Source organism: Coloeus monedula, assembly GCF_965178545.1.
Source record: "Coloeus monedula genome assembly, chromosome: 5".
Lineage (NCBI taxonomy): Eukaryota > Metazoa > Chordata > Aves > Passeriformes > Corvidae > Coloeus > Coloeus monedula.
In genome coordinates, this window is record NC_138785.1 from 71323576 (window position 1) to 71340840 (window position 17265).

At 38.7% G+C, this 17265-nt stretch overlaps 1 protein-coding gene across 3 annotated transcripts in view; it reads right to left on the bottom strand.

The window, feature by feature from the left end:
• The window catches only part of CTNNA2 (catenin alpha 2), a gene marked incomplete at both ends in the record, with an annotated part of 404326 nt that overhangs the window by 29195 nt on the left and 357866 nt on the right, over positions 1 to 17265 (bottom strand). For all 3 annotated transcript variants that reach the window (XM_082282376.1, XM_082282378.1, XM_082282377.1), the window contains 4 exons: positions 1595 to 1700; positions 4011 to 4192; positions 7527 to 7640; positions 15667 to 15818. In XM_082282376.1, coding sequence (XP_082138502.1) covers positions 1595 to 1700; positions 4011 to 4192; positions 7527 to 7640; positions 15667 to 15818 — 554 coding nt within the window. The remainder of the gene's footprint in view (positions 1 to 1594; positions 1701 to 4010; positions 4193 to 7526; positions 7641 to 15666; positions 15819 to 17265) is intronic.

Here is a 17265-nt window from a genome sequence, read left to right on the forward strand (position 1 = left end):
TTGGATATATTGTTGTCTATAACCCCAAAAGGATCACTTAGCTTTCTTCTCTTCCTTTAAAACTAATAATAAACAAAGCTGGAGCTTCACTGTGGCTGCTATAGAGTCTCTCTTCCTCAGACAGCTGCCACACCATTCAGGCATTAATCCCTAAAAGACCTCTTCTCCCTACTGGTGCCAATGTAATATAAAAATATTTACTCTATTCTTGAAGCCTATGAACTGAAACGAATGAACTTTAGAGCAGTACTTCTAGAGAGCTGTCAAGGCTTTAAATATAAGTACCCTGGAGTGAAAAAAATGTAAGGCTCTCTCATTGGAACAATAATTAAAAATGCAACTGTCCACAAAAAGTTTATATTGCATCAGGGTCTCCAAATTTTTGTGAAATATCATTAAAGTGCAAGCATTAAAACAAACACTTCGTTCTCAAAATGATTTCACTGTTTATTATTAGGGTTACAGTCCTCTGAAATTTAAAATGTGACTCAAGACAAGGCACTCTAAGCATAACAAGTCTCCTTGTGTTTCTTTCTTTAAAATATTCCACCTCTGCAAATACTGCAGACTAGGAATTTCATCAGCTGACAGATGGATTTCTTTTTTCTTGTGTTAAAATGAACAAATGCTACATTTGAAGTATTGGAATGGGTTAACTACAGGAAAAATGCTTGCTGCTGCTGAAGAAAACCTAAACCCAACATTTTGGAGGTTACAGGAGAATGGGCAGCTTTGGGGTTTTTGTCACTCTGGCCCATTTTCCATGGCAGGGTGTGTTACACACTATCACACTCAAAGAAGAAAAAGACACACTTATTTTGAAGAGGAAGACTAAAGGCAAGGAAGTTACCAGTTCCCACTTCCAGCAAATTTTCTCTTGATGACAATGAAATGAAAGAAAAAATAGGAAATTTACATGGGAAAAAATAGTGACATTTAATTTGCCTGAATCTAAAACCAGCTATGTAGGACCTAGATTTGAAATTTGGCTCTTGACTTTTAATATGATGCTTCCTCGTGCTCTCCAGATGAATAGATCATCCAATCTGAAAATATATATACAGCATGTTCATCTGTCCAGCTGTGACAAGAATTTGGTAATGGGAGTGAGGACACAGACCCCACAACATGCACAATACGCTGAGGTAAACCAGAAAATAGGTAGTCAGAGAATCTTGAAGGAGTAAAGTTCCATATCAAGGGAAATTGCTAGAAGAATGAGCTGAAAAGAATCTAAGGATTCCTAGGCACTTGGCAAGGGGAACGGAGCATCCAAGTCCCCACTCCTTTTTTAACAGCAAATACATTTTGGATGTGGTGACCTCACAGGTCTTTTCCAACCTGAAAGAGTCTCTGTCTAATTCTAACAGGCCCAGAAGTGAGGCTGCCACACTCAGGCATTTCTGAGCTTTGGAGAGACTCATTTATGCCTTTCCTGTTCTTCAAAATGCTGATGGGTGTAGAAGAACCAATTTCTACGGGAAGATCAGGATCCAGACTCCCAACAGGTAATTTTCTGCCAAGACAGACTTTTCCTGCAAAAGGCAACTCATCCATAGCGGTTACATTGTATTTCTGCTCATTTTGGGGCTACCTGATCAGCTACTGCCCGTGCCAATTTGTCCATCCTGGATCCTGCCTCTGCAATCTTCTTGGCCGCATTAATGACATCGGATGTGTTCTTCAGGGGGCCTTTCCCTCTGTGAAACACAAGATGATTACCCACAATCTCAATAAATCATGAAAGGCAACAGTTTCAGTGACCCTGTTTAGTGCTTGATTTTAAAATAGTAACACGAATGTCCTCTTAATTTATTACAATTTCGCCTTTTAAGTACTTTATAGTACAGCTTGATTAAGAAATCTGTCTGCTGTATTTCCTCTCCCTTACAAAATGCCTCACTGGCAATTTAGTCCGATGGTGCCTTCAAGCACATGAGCTGTACTTAATAGTATATGCATTTTTAAGTGCTCATTAAGCCAGTGTTCTTCCTGGAATACACAACTATTTCAAAATTATGTGATTCCCAAGCCAGTGCTAAATGTTCAGCCCATCATGTCTAGGGCAAAAATGTCACATTTTAGAAAACCTTTTTTAAGCAGACTTCTTGTTGGAAAATAAAGATAGGTGAAGCATAATCCTTATGTTACACACTGAAGTGTTACACTTAAAACGTTTAACTAGCTTTAAGACTGATCTTTCACTATATTTTAAGCTGATGCACAAAATTCTGATTTTAGTCATTAAAGCTACCAAAATGTATTAAGACAAAAAGTTTCACCACAGACCTTCCTGAGTTTGCTTCAGACTCGAACCTTTAATCCTGATTGTACCAATAAAATTGCTGCTGTTCCTGAGAAAGGCTCAGCTGGAAGTGAGTTCATTTTCCATTTTTTTTTTTTTTTATGTGGAAAATCATAATATGATCAAACATACTCATTTTTTTTTAATGAAACAGAAGGCATTTTTTCTAAGCACAACATTGCATTATTTTTGGATTTTTTTATCTATAATGGAAAGAATAACATGCTGAAACATATTTCTATTTTAGTCTTCTTTCCAGACTTTCATTACCACCTTAAACAGGTAATGAAATAGAAGTATCCCACTTCTGGTGAACTTAAACTGCAGCAACAATACTTCTTGGTGACCCCGTGTGCTTCTACATTAATTACATGAGCAGATCTGACTGTCACAGACTCCATGCATTTGAAAAATTATTCTAGTTTAACACTGCTGTGGCTACAGCCAACCAAAAAGGTGTGAAAGGCTTGTTTCTGTTTTAATGGAATATATTAAACAACTTTTTATTGAATCTGATGCCGACAGAGGTGCACTTTGATTTTTTTTTAATTTACTTCAAATGTGACAGTAGCTTTCTCTCATTCTCAGATTAGTTCTGTTCTTTTGATGCTAGAAAATATAATTATGAAATTTTCAAGGTATCAAAGGTTGTCCAGGAGGTTGCAGAAAATGTGCATATTCTGGGCTGTTGCTTTAGGCTATCATTTTTACCTTCCATGATACAGTGACACTGTTTGGGCAGCTATCACTCTGGTTTTTTGCTGGCAGAACGATCAGAGACACAAAGACAATACAAATACAAAAGTAATACAGAATTCTGTAAAATATCCTATCCATCTGGTTCTACCTCCTACCATTAGACCACGTTGCTCCAAGCCCCAACCAACTGGCCTTGAACACTTCCAGGGATGAACAACACAAAGAGATGAATAAATGGATATCTGATTTTAATCCTGAAGAAAACCAGGAAGATTTTCATCCTGTTTTGTGTAATCACATTTTTATAAATACCACTTAAACTTTTGAACTCACTTTAAAAATAAACACTGAATGGAATTTAATTTATGATGGTGATCTGGAATGCAAAGAATCTTGTAAACTGTTCTCCCCGGTGTGATTAACAATATGACCATTGTTAATGATAATAATTCTGTTTACATGGTATCATCAATGAATGGTCTTTTGATGCTATGCAATTAGAGAAGAATGAGACATCAATAGACAAAAAAAATGAAAGCAAAATAAAAGAAATCAATACTGACAGACTCCCACAAAGCATTAGATCAAACCAGTTTCATTGGCTTTGGGATTTTTTTTGGAAGGAAGTTCAGTGTTCAAATGATATAAATAGTTTTGCCATTATTTTTGATTGACACAAATTGTGCTGAAATGTTCAAAGTTCAGAGAGGTGCATGCATTTAGATGGGTACTAAACGAAATGTCACTGGAGTGTCTGTAAGGTCACAGACTAACTTTGCTGCTGAAATTCAAAATGATCTGCAAATAAAAGAGGCTTGAAAATAGCACAAAAACTTCACGTGATTAATCCCATTTGGAGAAATACACAAGACCAGTGTATGTGATGAGTGTTCCTTGCTTTGCATCCCCGAAACCACAGCGAATCATCTCGAAAGGGTACAAACTGAGCAGAAAGGGGAAGGTGTGGCACATCTGAGCTCCTCAGCTGGGGTTATTTTGTCCTTACCTGGTGAAGTCTGTCATTTCCATCATAATCATGCACATCTGCTTGGCCAGCACAATGATGTCATTGCCACTGTCATCCCACTTGGCCACCTCTGCATCCAGCTTGCTCTTTTCTTGATGGAATATCTCCACCTGCTCGGCAATCTTTGCCTTCTCCTCCTGGGGAAGCTGAGCCATGATAGCCTGGAGAAAAAACAGGAGTTGTGTGTGAAAAAAAGGAAGCTACAAATTGATGTTTCCAGTGGTCTCAACAGCTTGAGTTTCTTTTTATGGGAGTTGAAGATGCCAAGCAAAATCCAGTAGGTATTTGATTTCTGTCAGGACAGGCAAAACCACATTCACAGCATGTCTATGCCTCTTCTTGCACTTTCAAGATAATAAAATTTATATTTATGATGTCATGATTAATCACCAGTTGACACGGGAGGATTAAGTTCCTATTGAATCTCAATTAGGATGAAGAATAAAACAAGTTACATTTATGGGAAAAGGCAGACTGAATTGCTGTGTCTCCCCTTTTCTCATTCTCTGTCAGAAATAAGAGGATTTCAGATTAACACAACACTAAAATAAACTATGACACACAAGACAATACATTTGAAGTGAATTGTAATAAACATATCTTTTAATGATATTTAGTGTTCTAACTGTCTCTTGGAAGAGATGCAAAAAGGCACTGAACAGGTTGATACTGATCTGCCTTAGCATCAACAAAGCACGAAGTTCCCTCAAAAAAAACCCTAAAAAATTATAATAATTACTTTTGAAGATCAAATGGACAATTTGAATAATGATTTCCAAGTTGAGCTACTATTTGGCTCTAGGGGTTCTGAAGACCACATTATGCATTTAATGGGGTGTGACACATATTTAAGTGTCATTACATTTTTTTCTTGTTTATGTCACTTTCAATCAGCTGAAGTCTTTTGCTACACATCCTTAAAATGCTCTTGGCTTTTAAAAATTCGTAATTGACCTTTTCTAAAACTGAAATTAAAAAGGGTTATAAACAGTAGATCACAAAATGAGAAATTTGCAAGTTAATCAAATTAAAATTCAACACGAGTTTTAATTAGGCCTTATCAATGTAACTCAGCAGTTTCAAATGTTAGCATAATAGTCTCTGCAGAGAAAAATGCAGTGTAAGTCAAGCTAATAAATAAATATATAAAACACTAGAACTGAGGAATTAACTGAAGTTAAGAGAATGTGATAGGAGTAGTGGAATTTGGGAAGTTTATCTGTATGACTTGTCTGTGGTTTCTTCGAGTGGCAGCTTCACCTGAACACTCTTTAAACTGGTAAACAGTGCTTTAATATTTCTGTTCCAGCTGCTGATGTGCTTTCAAAGCAGCCATATCCTACAGCAAACGCAGCCCATAAATTCCAGTTTTATGTCTACTGAAGACCAACACAAGTCTTTCTACTGAAACACTAACAGCTTTATGGAGTAAGCATATTAAACAAATCCATCACATTCCACAAATGAAAATATTTTGCACCTGTTCCACAGAAAAGGTTCGGATAAGATACTATTCTGCTTAGCACTCCAGACTGGGGACTGGGCAGCTTCTGCTTAGCATGTTTCCCTTTTAGTTTTTTATCATTTGTTGCTTGCTGTGCCACATTGCAATCTATGTTATTCAGGAACCCTCTTTATGATGTCTTATGTTTATACAGTGTGTAGCTGAGCAAAGCAGAAGGTTTTAAGTGCAGCAGTAATAATAACCACAATAAATGTAATAGAACTTCAGACTCTTAAATCCCCAGGTGAACTCAATTCTCAGTAAAATAAATTACTGCAGTCTTTACTTGGGTTTCAGATCAAGAAAGGATGACATGCTACCCAATCCTAAACATAACCAAAAAATAAGAAAGGCTGTGAAATTTGACAAAATAATCTGTACTGTATCTCATTTCTGTTCTACCTGAGACTTACTTTAGTACTTTAGTAGTCAATACCTTGACTATCTCAAACAGGACTTTATGCCCTTTAAAATATAAAAATCACAAAAGATAATTAACTACATCCAGAACAGCTCTGTCATCATTCTCAGAGTAAGGTATCCAGGTACCATTCTGCAGTTCTTGGGACTGTACGTTTTTCCATGTCAGTTCCTGGCCACCCAGCTCTCTCTGGGATCCAGCTCTCTTCATGTAGATGATAATGAATTTATAAGTTACGTCCTCAATATGCAAAGACAACATTTTTTGCCTTAGAGTTGTCATGATAAAATTCCAGTTTTTCTGATACATGGTATGCTCTATTTACCATCTATATTCAATATTCAGGGAAATTAATTCAAGACAAAAAGAAATCTCTGCCCATTCCACTGGATCCATGTCTTACATTTCTCCCGTACCTCTGAGTAAGCTTCTTTTATATTTTTGTTACTCTACTGTTTCTTTTCAGGATGTAAAACCTTTGTGTCAAGCCCCAACCTACAGCAGCTGAGAATTCCTCTGTCCTGGTCCTCTGAGCTTTCACAGCAGCTTTGCTTGTTGGTCCTTAGGTTGTCAGCCCTACAAATCCTCTTCCAGACTCCAAGGTAAGAAATCCTCATTCCAGTTACCAGCTTTGCTGGTGTTTGAGTGTGTGGGGAGGATGCTTCTCATTTAGTCCATAACTTCACTTCCAGCACATCATAACAAACCAGACTTGTGTGAAACAGCCATGAAAATCATTCAGATAATTCCCAGTTTCCTGCTGGTTCGCTGCTGGAAAAAGTTAAAAGGCTTTTCTTTAAAAAAACCTTTCTTTCCAGTCAAATATATTTTCATGGTGTATTTTCCCGAAAATTATATTCTGATTTTTTTTTTAATAATCTGAGCTGAGAAGGCTATTCAGTAAAAGGTAAACATTCATCAGAGGAGGGCATAATCCTGAGTGTTAACAGGAATATTCCTGAGTGTTAACAGACTTCACTTCCCCAGCACCTGTGACCCCTGAAGCACTCATCAGCTTAATTTGCAATCCCCATGCACAAGCTGAGGTCGCAAATCACAATGACTGGAGTTTATCATGATGTAATTACCCTGGTAAAATTACATTGACTCAGTAGCAAATGTCTTCAATTACAATTAAATTACAGGGACTACTCAGTAGCTTAAACAGATCTTCTTGACAGGTTTGCACACTGGGAAACATGACTAATGTAAGATTTCTCTGGATACAGCACGTGGTGCCCTAATGGGATTTTTTCTTCTTCTTTTTTTTTTTTTAAATTTGCTGACTACTCGCCTGGTTTCAGCACATTCCAAACCTGCAAAGCCTTCTCTTACAGCACTAGCTGGAGCAAACAGCTGATACTAGGTACCACAAAAGCCCCAAGGTCATTCAATAAATGCTACTTAAGTAGGTCTGACATGAAAAAACCTTCAACACCTCGGTCAGCCTGGTCTCATCCCTTCTTAAACAACCCTGAGGACTGGAAATCACTGCCTTTGCTTTCCGAGGCAGAGTTTTTATTGATCACTATCCAGACACTCACTGGATGCATGTGGGGTTTATACTCACCCTTGCACTCTGGCCAGCAATGAGCTGGTCATCCTCAGTCTGGACGCTCGTTCGGCTGCGCACATCATAATCCTCCTGCTCGAAGTCTGAGTCATCCTCGAGCTCTTCAGGGGTCTGGAGAGAGAGAGAGACACGGGAGTGAAAGCCACAGAGAGGAGATGACAAGCTTAAAAAGGACACAGACAAAGTCCTGTGCACAGTGAGCTCTTATTTCATTGACTACCTGCCCAGGAAATGCTGTTCTGTTCTCCTTTGAAATGAACTTGTCTGCCCCAGCAGTCAGGAACTGAAATTGAATTGTCTTAAAAATTAAATTGTTTCAACCCTAGTTTTCTTTACAAATGGCATTTTTCATTACCTTGCCACAACTTTTCTTGCTGCAATTTTTCTTAACTCTGTTAACATGATGAATGCAGTTCCAAGAACAAATATCCTTTGGAAACACTAACAACGGGAAAGCAGTATTTCAAAATAATGTTATTTCATATATAAACGGACACTAACACTATTATGTTACTGAAAGCTACATGTAATCTTCAAAAGAGAAAGTAAATACCTGGGGAAAAGCAAGTAACATCCTGGAAGAAAAATTTATCAAAGCAAGTGAGAGATTTCCCATTTAAAGAAATTGCAAATGATGTTGATTAGTTTTGAAACAAACGTGAAATTTATAATCTGTGTAACTAGTTAGTTCACATGGTTCCTTTCATATACAGAGCTTTGGAATTTCACTCATCCTCCAAATGACACCATGTTGTCTTCACTGCTGGTGCTATGAATGACATGAGGGTTTCTTGGAAGATTGATGAAATCAAGTTACATATTTTCGGGCTTCGGATTGTTTAAAATGTTGGAGGGAGGGAGAAAAAAAAAACAACTGATGGACCTGTTCATTTGGGCATTTTCACCTTCTAGCAAAAAATTTGGAGGAAAAAATGTCCATATGTATATACAGGGAGAAAGTCTAAAATCACTATTTAAGACCATATTTAATATAAATGGTGCAAAAAAATGGAATCTTTAGAAAGAATATTATATTGCATTTTATGATTGAATAGCATGTGGTACAACAGCCTGGCCATGAGTAAGTTCTGTAGGTACCATTCATGACAATGGTAATAGGAAAAGAAAACCACAGTAACTGTGCCGAGAAATCCTCACCTTACTGGACACCCATCACCCCCAGTGGCAGCCTAGAAGGCCAAAGCACTACAGAAGAAATCATCCAGGCTGGCATTTCGTGCTTGGAGGCACCATCAAGTTTTCGAGCAGAGGCGCTAATCACTGCCAGTTGTCATTACAGCTCTGTCTGGAGGATGCTCAGTCACTAGGAACGGGTCCAAACCCTCGAACGTAACGCAGAGGAGTCTTCTGGCGGTATTTCTGCTCCAGCCTGGCTTCCAACACGAAGTGCACATCACTGTTTGTAGCTGCACGGTGAAGTGCACAGGATGGGGAGAGTAAAACACAGCCATCTTCATCTGACTTGAAGAGTAGGAATTAATTATGTGTTTTAATGCTGAGCACTGGAGGAAGAAATAACGAAGTGTGACAGCGTGGTAATGAAACTCGGTCTGCAGCTCTGAAGAGAGGCATGTACAAAGAGTGTGTCTAACAGGATAGGCAGGAGAAGAAGTTTAGATGAAAAATGAATTTACCTTCTCTCTACTGTCACAGGCAAAATAGAAGGATTGGTACCCATCATTATAATGACCAATGGTCCTGTTTTCCAATCACCTTTAATCCCTTTATTCCCTCTGCTCAGCTGCCTGAGAGCAGGATGTGACCTTAAAATCTGTCATAAACAAGCAAGCTACAAAGAGAATCCTACAAGTCCCTGAGCAAAGAGTATTTTCTATCACAGGGCTCAGCTTTTCATCTGCCTAGGCTTTGCTGTTTAGAACAAGAACAGGGTGGAGAGCTTCAGTAAACCCGCTGGCTCTTCCCCATCCTCCAAGTCCACTCAACGAGCCCGTTTCACTGGTCATTGTAAAGCCAGTACCCTTTCACACCCCAAATACACTCCTCTTAGTTTCTTCTGTCTCCACATTTAGAAATAAGATTATAAAAGATAATGTGCAGTTCTTTCCAAGGCTTTCATAGTCAGACTGACAGTAAAGATGTAATATTCAAAATATTACATCTCAACACTGTAACCAATAAGGACATGAGGCTGCCTCTTAAAAAGAAAAAATATTCTGTAAATTCTATGCAAGGACTTATTCTTGAAGAAATATCCAGAAAAAAAAAATGTATTGCTGTTACTGTCTGACATTCATAATCTTAAAATCTGTGGTCTTCAAAGCACTGAAATTTAATGTGTATAAATGTTGAACTTGAAGAAAATGTAGTGCAAACCAAAAGGGCAAGTAATGCAACTGTTGGCAATATACTGCAAGCACAAGACATCTTCCTGTTTCCCTTCTGTACAAGTGAGATCTAATTCAAAGTGATCTTTCAGATTCACTCTTTTTATGTTTTAAAGATTGGTGAATTTAACGCCCTCACTCCTTCCCCAAACAGCTGCATTTTTCATTAGGGTGAAGAACTTTATGAAGGGTTAACTTTTATCTATATCCTGCCATTTCAAACATGTTCACGTTTTTCACCCTTGCACCACTGCGTGGTTTTAGCTGATCCCCTGGGGATGCAGCCCATAGAGAATAGGGTCTCCCTTTTGTTCAGACACAAAGGTATAAAAACAAATATTATATTGAATTTCCTTGACTTAAAGACTTCTACTCTTAGCAGGGCCTTCTAAACATACCAGAACAACTCTAATTTTTGTGCACAACTAACAGGACCTTGATATTTAAAACCTTGTTTCCAAGACAACAGAGTCTGAGACTTCATTTTTCTGAGCTGGAAGACAGTAAGACTGATTTGATCTTGCAGATACCTGGACTAATGGTCACACAAATGCAGCAAACACAGATCTGAGACTGGAGACAGCTTCCAAACAAAGCCAACAACCACCAGTGGCAGAAGAAGCTAAAGCAATATTCAAAACTAATGGATTTAATGAACTGATTAATTTCAGCAGAAAAATGAACTAGTTTAATAATTTTTAATCTGTTTTGTAGCACAAGCCATAAGACTTCCCAAGACTACTTTTTTTTTTTCCAAATACAGTATCTCTACTACACACAAAATTCATCTAACTCAAAGGAAGTCTTCCAGTGAAGAAGAATCTTTCACAATCCCAGATAAATCACACAAGAAATATATACTTTCTCTTTTAAGATGCATGTTGTATTTCCAATATGAATGTGGTGACTTTCAACTTCCAGGCATTGGAATATTTTTTTTTTTTAATATCTCTCTGGCTGTTAGACTGAAGAGCTTGCTGTGAACAAAATATCTTCCATCTATGTCATTTTTTTTATCTTTTGTGACTGCAGTATGAAAATGTGAATTATACAAGTATAAGTAATAAAATGGCATCTATACACAGATTTGTAAATGCAATTTGTTTCATATTTCACCAACTCAAATGTACTTGATGAAGACAGAAACCACACTTTGCTATGCACTTAAAAATTGTAAGATGCAATTATACGAATTTCAGCACTGTGAACACCAAGTGAAGATAACCTTGTAATGAGAGCAAAGACTGAAGAGTTGGAAAGATACTCCCCCATTTTTTACAATGAGGTTCCCTCTTATTCTAAAAGACAAGGAGAAAAGGAAATAGACTTTACAATATGCATTTATATCCAACTCCACCCTATTCTGTATATTCATTTTGGTACAACTGCAGCCTGAGTGACTCAGGTGCAAGCAGCACCTGAGTGCCTCAGTCAGAGAACTTCTCTCACTGCAGGTCTTCAGTTGTTTGGTGATTTACAGTAAAATCTAACACTTCAAATTCAATCTGAGAAGCAGCAGGCACTCAATGGAAACACTGGAGCCCATAACACCCTTTGGAGATAGGATGTTTCAAAAGATGATGGGATTCTGCACCAAATCTGGTTTTACAGAAGACCTGAATTGTTCCAGCACTTTGGACTTCACCACGGTGGCTACCCCAGAGGTGATGGTGGCTAAACCTGACAAGTCAAAAAGGAGAAGAGCTTTAATACACCCAAACAGTTGGGGATAAGGACCCCACAGTCATTTCATTTTTATTCAGACTCACTGAGGTCTTCTCCCAAGGACTGAAAACCCCTCAATGACAGAACAGAGTAGAAATGGAGTTAATAATAGAATAAAATATCCCAAGTCGGAAGGAGCTCACAAGGACCATCAAAGTCCAGCTCCTGGCCCTGCACAGGACATCCCCAAGAGTCACAACTTGTACCTGAGAGCATTATCCAAATGCTTCCTGAACTCTGTCAGGCTTGGTGTGAGTGACTGAAATGGTTAATGGCTTAAACATTGTTAAAAAAAGACTTTGCCGTTATAGCAAAATTGTATAAAGAAGCTGTGACCATGGAAGTCCTGTCCAAATGTGCCTCCTGAGGGGAACTGGTCTGTGAGTTAAGGCACCTGATGGGAACTTGAGTGAAGGCAAAGGTGGTGCTATTGTCCAGGTCTAAAGAGAGCTAAACATGGCTGGGGGAGAAGAATCAGCTCTGGCTCAGTTGATGGGGAGGAGGAGAGATTTTGGGTGTGTGACAGAGGGAGTGAACACTCACCCTGCCTTACACAAACTGGCTCAGTTATAAAACCTGGGAAAGCCAGATCCATGGGGCATTCACGTGAGGGGCAGCTGAGGAGGGGTCATAAACCATCATAAAACCATCAAAGACCCCCAAAACACCCCCAGACTCATTCCTGATGCCTTGCAGCAGAGCACTGCATGTGATGCAAAGTGATGCCACAGATCCAGAGTCTGCTGCAAGAGACAGTTTCAAACTTGTTCCCCCTAGGGGAGGTACCAGGCATTCCCACCTGGGCCAAACATACATTAACCCATTGAACCCTCTGTTTTGTGGGACCCTCACCACTGCAAAGACCAGAAGAGGATCAGTGAGAAGCTGTCGGGATCCATGGAGTGGTGATATTTTCTGCTTAGTCTGTCCGTCACTCTCTTTCTCTCGCACCCTGCCCCTCTTTTTGTTTCTCTCTCTCTCTCTCTCTCTACGTCACACTACTGTTAAATAAAGTCCATACTATCAACTTCAGCATATGGTCTTGTTTGCCCCTTAATTCAGGCAGAGGCACCTCTCTAACAATTTTAACAACCGGATCTTAACACTTAGTGCTGTGACCATTTCCCTGGGGATCCCGTTCCAGTGCCCAACCTTCACCCTCTGGGTGAAGAATCTTTTCCCAATATCCAACCTAAACCTCCCCTGACACAGCTCCAGTCATTCCCTCGGGTCCTAAGATGCTCCCAGAGAGCATCTCCCAGCATCACCCCAATGAATCAAGTTTATAGATGTTTAAAGTCTGAAGTTAGCCTTGGAGACACATAAGAATGAGAAAAAATGTCACTGTGAGTCCTCCTGACTGTAAAGAGGGTTTCTGGCCAATAACTGAGGGAATTTCACAAGCAGCTATGAAAACACGAAGTGTAATTTCATCCCTACAGAGTAATAGGAAAGATGGTGGACTGAAGTTTTTATTTTCTATTTTATTTCTAGGTTCTATAATTACACTCTTAAATTCATTTATACCACTTCTTAACTTGTGGAAGAGATCTTTTTCTTCTGCATAGATAATAATAATAGTCCTCAATGAAAGAAGGAGTTTCCTTTCTCCTCCAGAGACACAATAAATTCTCCCTTTTTGAAGGAAAAAGAGAAGAACAGAGACTATCTACCCTTTCCTTCAGCTTACCAGAAGCAATAATACCAGCCAAAATTAATTTTTAAAGTGGCTTTATTTACTTTCTGGAATGAGGGAAACATCTCAGATAAATCCAATCTTTCACGGCTTTCACACGAACAATCACTGCCTGAAAATAATTGTGTCAGATGCTCTAAAAAGTTTCCAAGATTGGGTTTTTCTAATGTTTTGTAATTCTGAAAAATCTTTACCACCTGAATTAAAGGGTGCATAATATTTGATAGAATATTAGATGAAAATGTTCTAAGGGCTGTCTTTTATAGCCTCATCCTTTAATTATACATCCCATTTCAGTGTGAGATGTTCAGATGGGAATGTTAAAGAGTATCTCAAAGTGAAACTAATTTTGTTTTCTACAGCAAATAAGGTTCTGATTCAGCAAACTCTGGTCTGTGTAAGCTTATATATGTGGATTTTTCCAGTTAACTCATATGGATAATGGGTCCATTTATGTGCTTTAGTTCTCTGCCTGGGTAAGGAGTATCACATTGAGCTCCATAAATAAACTAATTGTCTGAAGGCAAAAATAAATCTTCCTAATCTGGGCAAGCAGAATTCATTAGCTCGTATCATACAAGGGGTGAAAAGTAGTAGTGACACAATGGCAAGAATAACTTGGGATTTTCCTAAGGAGACTGAGAAGCTCTCAAGCTAAACAAAACAGTCAGGCAGCAACAAAGTAATTGATCAGGCCTCCAAAATTCAAAATTCAAAATTAGAAACATCTCACCAGGATGGACATGTCATGGCAAACTCTTGGGGATAACTCTGATGTACAGGGTGGTGATGGAAGCTGGAACTCTATGTAGCGGATGGGGAAACCTGGGTTTGTAGGAGAACCCACCTGATGCTTGTGTCTCATGACACAATCACCATTTAAAATGGCTAGAAAAGATTGGTATCTCTTAAGAAGTGGTTCTTGTCCTAAGAAAAGTCTGGAAACTGCTGCACAGATGAAGAAACTGGAAAATCGAAGGGAAAACTGAGATTCTTTACTACGCAGATCTTTCATTTCATAGAATCATGGAATGGTTTGGCTTGGAAGGGACTTCCAAGATCATCCAGTTCCATCCCCTACCACGGGCAGGGACACCTTCTGCTATCCCTGGTTGGAAGCCCTGTCCAACCTGGCCTTGGACACTTCCAGGGATCCAGAGGCAGCCACAGCTTCTCTGGGCACCCTGTGCCAGGGCCTCCCCACCCTCACAGGGAAGTAATTCAAGTAAAGATTTCCCTCCCCTTCCAGAAGAGCTGCCAATCCTCTAATGCTGCACACCCAGAGAACAGGGTGGGTTTGCCCCCAGCACAAGCCATGACTGTAATTCAGGCCACCTGGGATGAGCACTGGGTATGAGAATGGAATTTGTGTTTGGCAGGTATAAAATTAAGCCTGTCAAAAGCTTCTTCTGTAAATGTTAATACATAGTGACAGATGACTAAATTTGAGCTATTTTGGAGTGTTCCAACTGCCTGAAGTCTTACATCAGTGCCATAATACACTCACAACCACAAGTGCATGTTACCTGTTTGCTCAAAGGGATGAATTCATGTTTTAGCCCTGTTACTTGTCTCAGAAGTTTCCTCTGGGATCTTCTCCATAGCTTTACTTGTACATGGTTTTCATTAGGGCTAATTCAAGGTAATTTTGGTTTCAAAAAAGTGTTTCAGTTGCTGAAGAGGTGTCCAAATCAGGCTTGTTTTGCTGTTTTTCTTTTCTGAATCTTTGTCTGCTGACTAAAGTGAAAAGCAACACCCACCTACTCTCACAATAATTACATTGTTCTGTCATGTCTTTTATTTGTTTGTTTATTTTATTAAAAGATGTCTCAGCAAATTGAATCAACTGGTTAGTCAACACTGAAATGACACATTTTTTACCTCAGTAAACATTCAAAACCGTCCCTGCAGAGGCTCACTGGAGCAGCAAGATAGTTTATTTATTCATTTAGATTTTAACCAGACTTACCTCACATCCCAGGCAGCACACACACATTAGGCAAAAAAACCACCAAATAAACAAAACAACAAAAAATCTACACAAACCTCGAAGACCTTGGCAAATTAATGCTATTACTGTGGAAACAGTAATGAAGTTTACATCTATTGCAGTTGTGATCAAATCTTCTAGCTGATTAACATATTAATTGTGGTTCATCTACTAAATAACCTCATCTCTTTATTTACTAATTCTTTTGTTGCTGCACATACTTTAGTCTCATGCTTGTTTCAATGTCAAGCTTTTCTGGCTTATTACAACACAAGGCTGATTCCAAGGAGCTTTTATATTCTTCTTATCCACGAAACCTCCCAGTAAATCCCAGCTTTCACTCCCAGGTGCTTTACATACCCTGATCATCAGGACAGCTTTCCTGATGTCCCGAACTCCATCGTAGACCAGGCGGGAGGCGTCGATGAACTCGTTCTCCTCAAAGGGCTGGGGCACGTTGGCACTTAGGGCTTCAATGGCCACCTCCACTTGCTCAGCAAAACGTGGCATCACTGGGTTAACACAAGGAAAGGCAGCAGCATTAGACACCTTCTCTCCTGAGCATTTTTCCACTGCTCTCGGGTATGGATAGTTTCCAGGAGACACGGCACACGCTGTCCTGGCAATTCCCAGGCACAGGGAGGCTCCTGGATGGGTTTGTGCCCATCCTCCACATGGAGAGCTCTGGCACGTTACCTGACAGCACAGAAACAACCACCTCTATATTCTCTCCTCCAATTGCACAAAGAATAGAAAACATGCTTTAAAAACTGTGATTTACTAACTTTTAAAAGGCTGCAAGATACCTGAGCAGTCAGTAAAGTTCATTTAAAAGCTTTACAACCTGTAATGAGCACAGTACATATTTATATCAAGTGAGCAAAGCAAACTGTAACCATTATACCTGCTAATTTACATAATTTACAGTCTAGCTCATAGTAAATAATAATAATAAGGGACAAAATGCAAAATCAAGGATATTATTTTTGTGAAGACACCAAAATGAGTCTTCTGTTTCTTCACTATCACCATGTATGTAACACAAAAAATAGCCATAGGTATTGGCTAACAATATTATAAACTGTGGCATGAACTTATTTAATATACAATTTAAAGCAATTATTTACTTTTGTAAATGGTTTCAGGGCATTGCTTAAAGTAGCAAGAGGCTCTTCTTTACATTTTGCAGAGGATTCCTTTGAAGGTATAATCACTTTCTGCACACTGTGTCTGCAGGAAAATAAATCTTTCCCAAATCAGTCCTCTAACAACTTAAACCCAAATCCTACAACCATGAACATCAGTGGTTATAATGCACCTACATTCCTGTACTTGTTTACTCCTCTTCAAAATTTTAACATTAATATTGGCAGATTGTGCTCATGGAGGACAAATATAATCAATGTTTCATTAGAAACCTGGATAAAAAATCCAGTTGGGTTAATTCTTAAGAATTTAAGGAACTTGGATCAAATTTAAGATTTATAGATAGCCATTTTTTCATCATATTCACATCACTGTTATTCTAGCATTTTGGTATCCAGATCATGTATCACTGACTTTACTATTTTGGCAATATAATTGAAAGAACAGGAAAAGATGATTCCTAAGTCAGTTGGTTGTGGTTTTTTTTGTTGTTAAAATATTACCTTTCTTGCCCATCTTTTCCCTAAACCCTGTTTTTAATACACTTATTGGTAACCTGAACTCAACTAATTGAAAACAAAGGGGAATTTCCAGTGTTATTTTCACCAAGAGCAGTGACAATCTCTCCTAGGAACTTCTATTGTAGTAGGAAATCACATTTTCTTCTTGACTAAAAGTTCTTAAATTTATTTTAATCATAATGAAAACTACATTTTATGCATCTTACTGTCTGATTTAAAGTAAAACCACAAAAACATATGATTCAAGAATAGTTTACATTTCGAAGAACAAGTGGCAGCAACCACGAGCTCA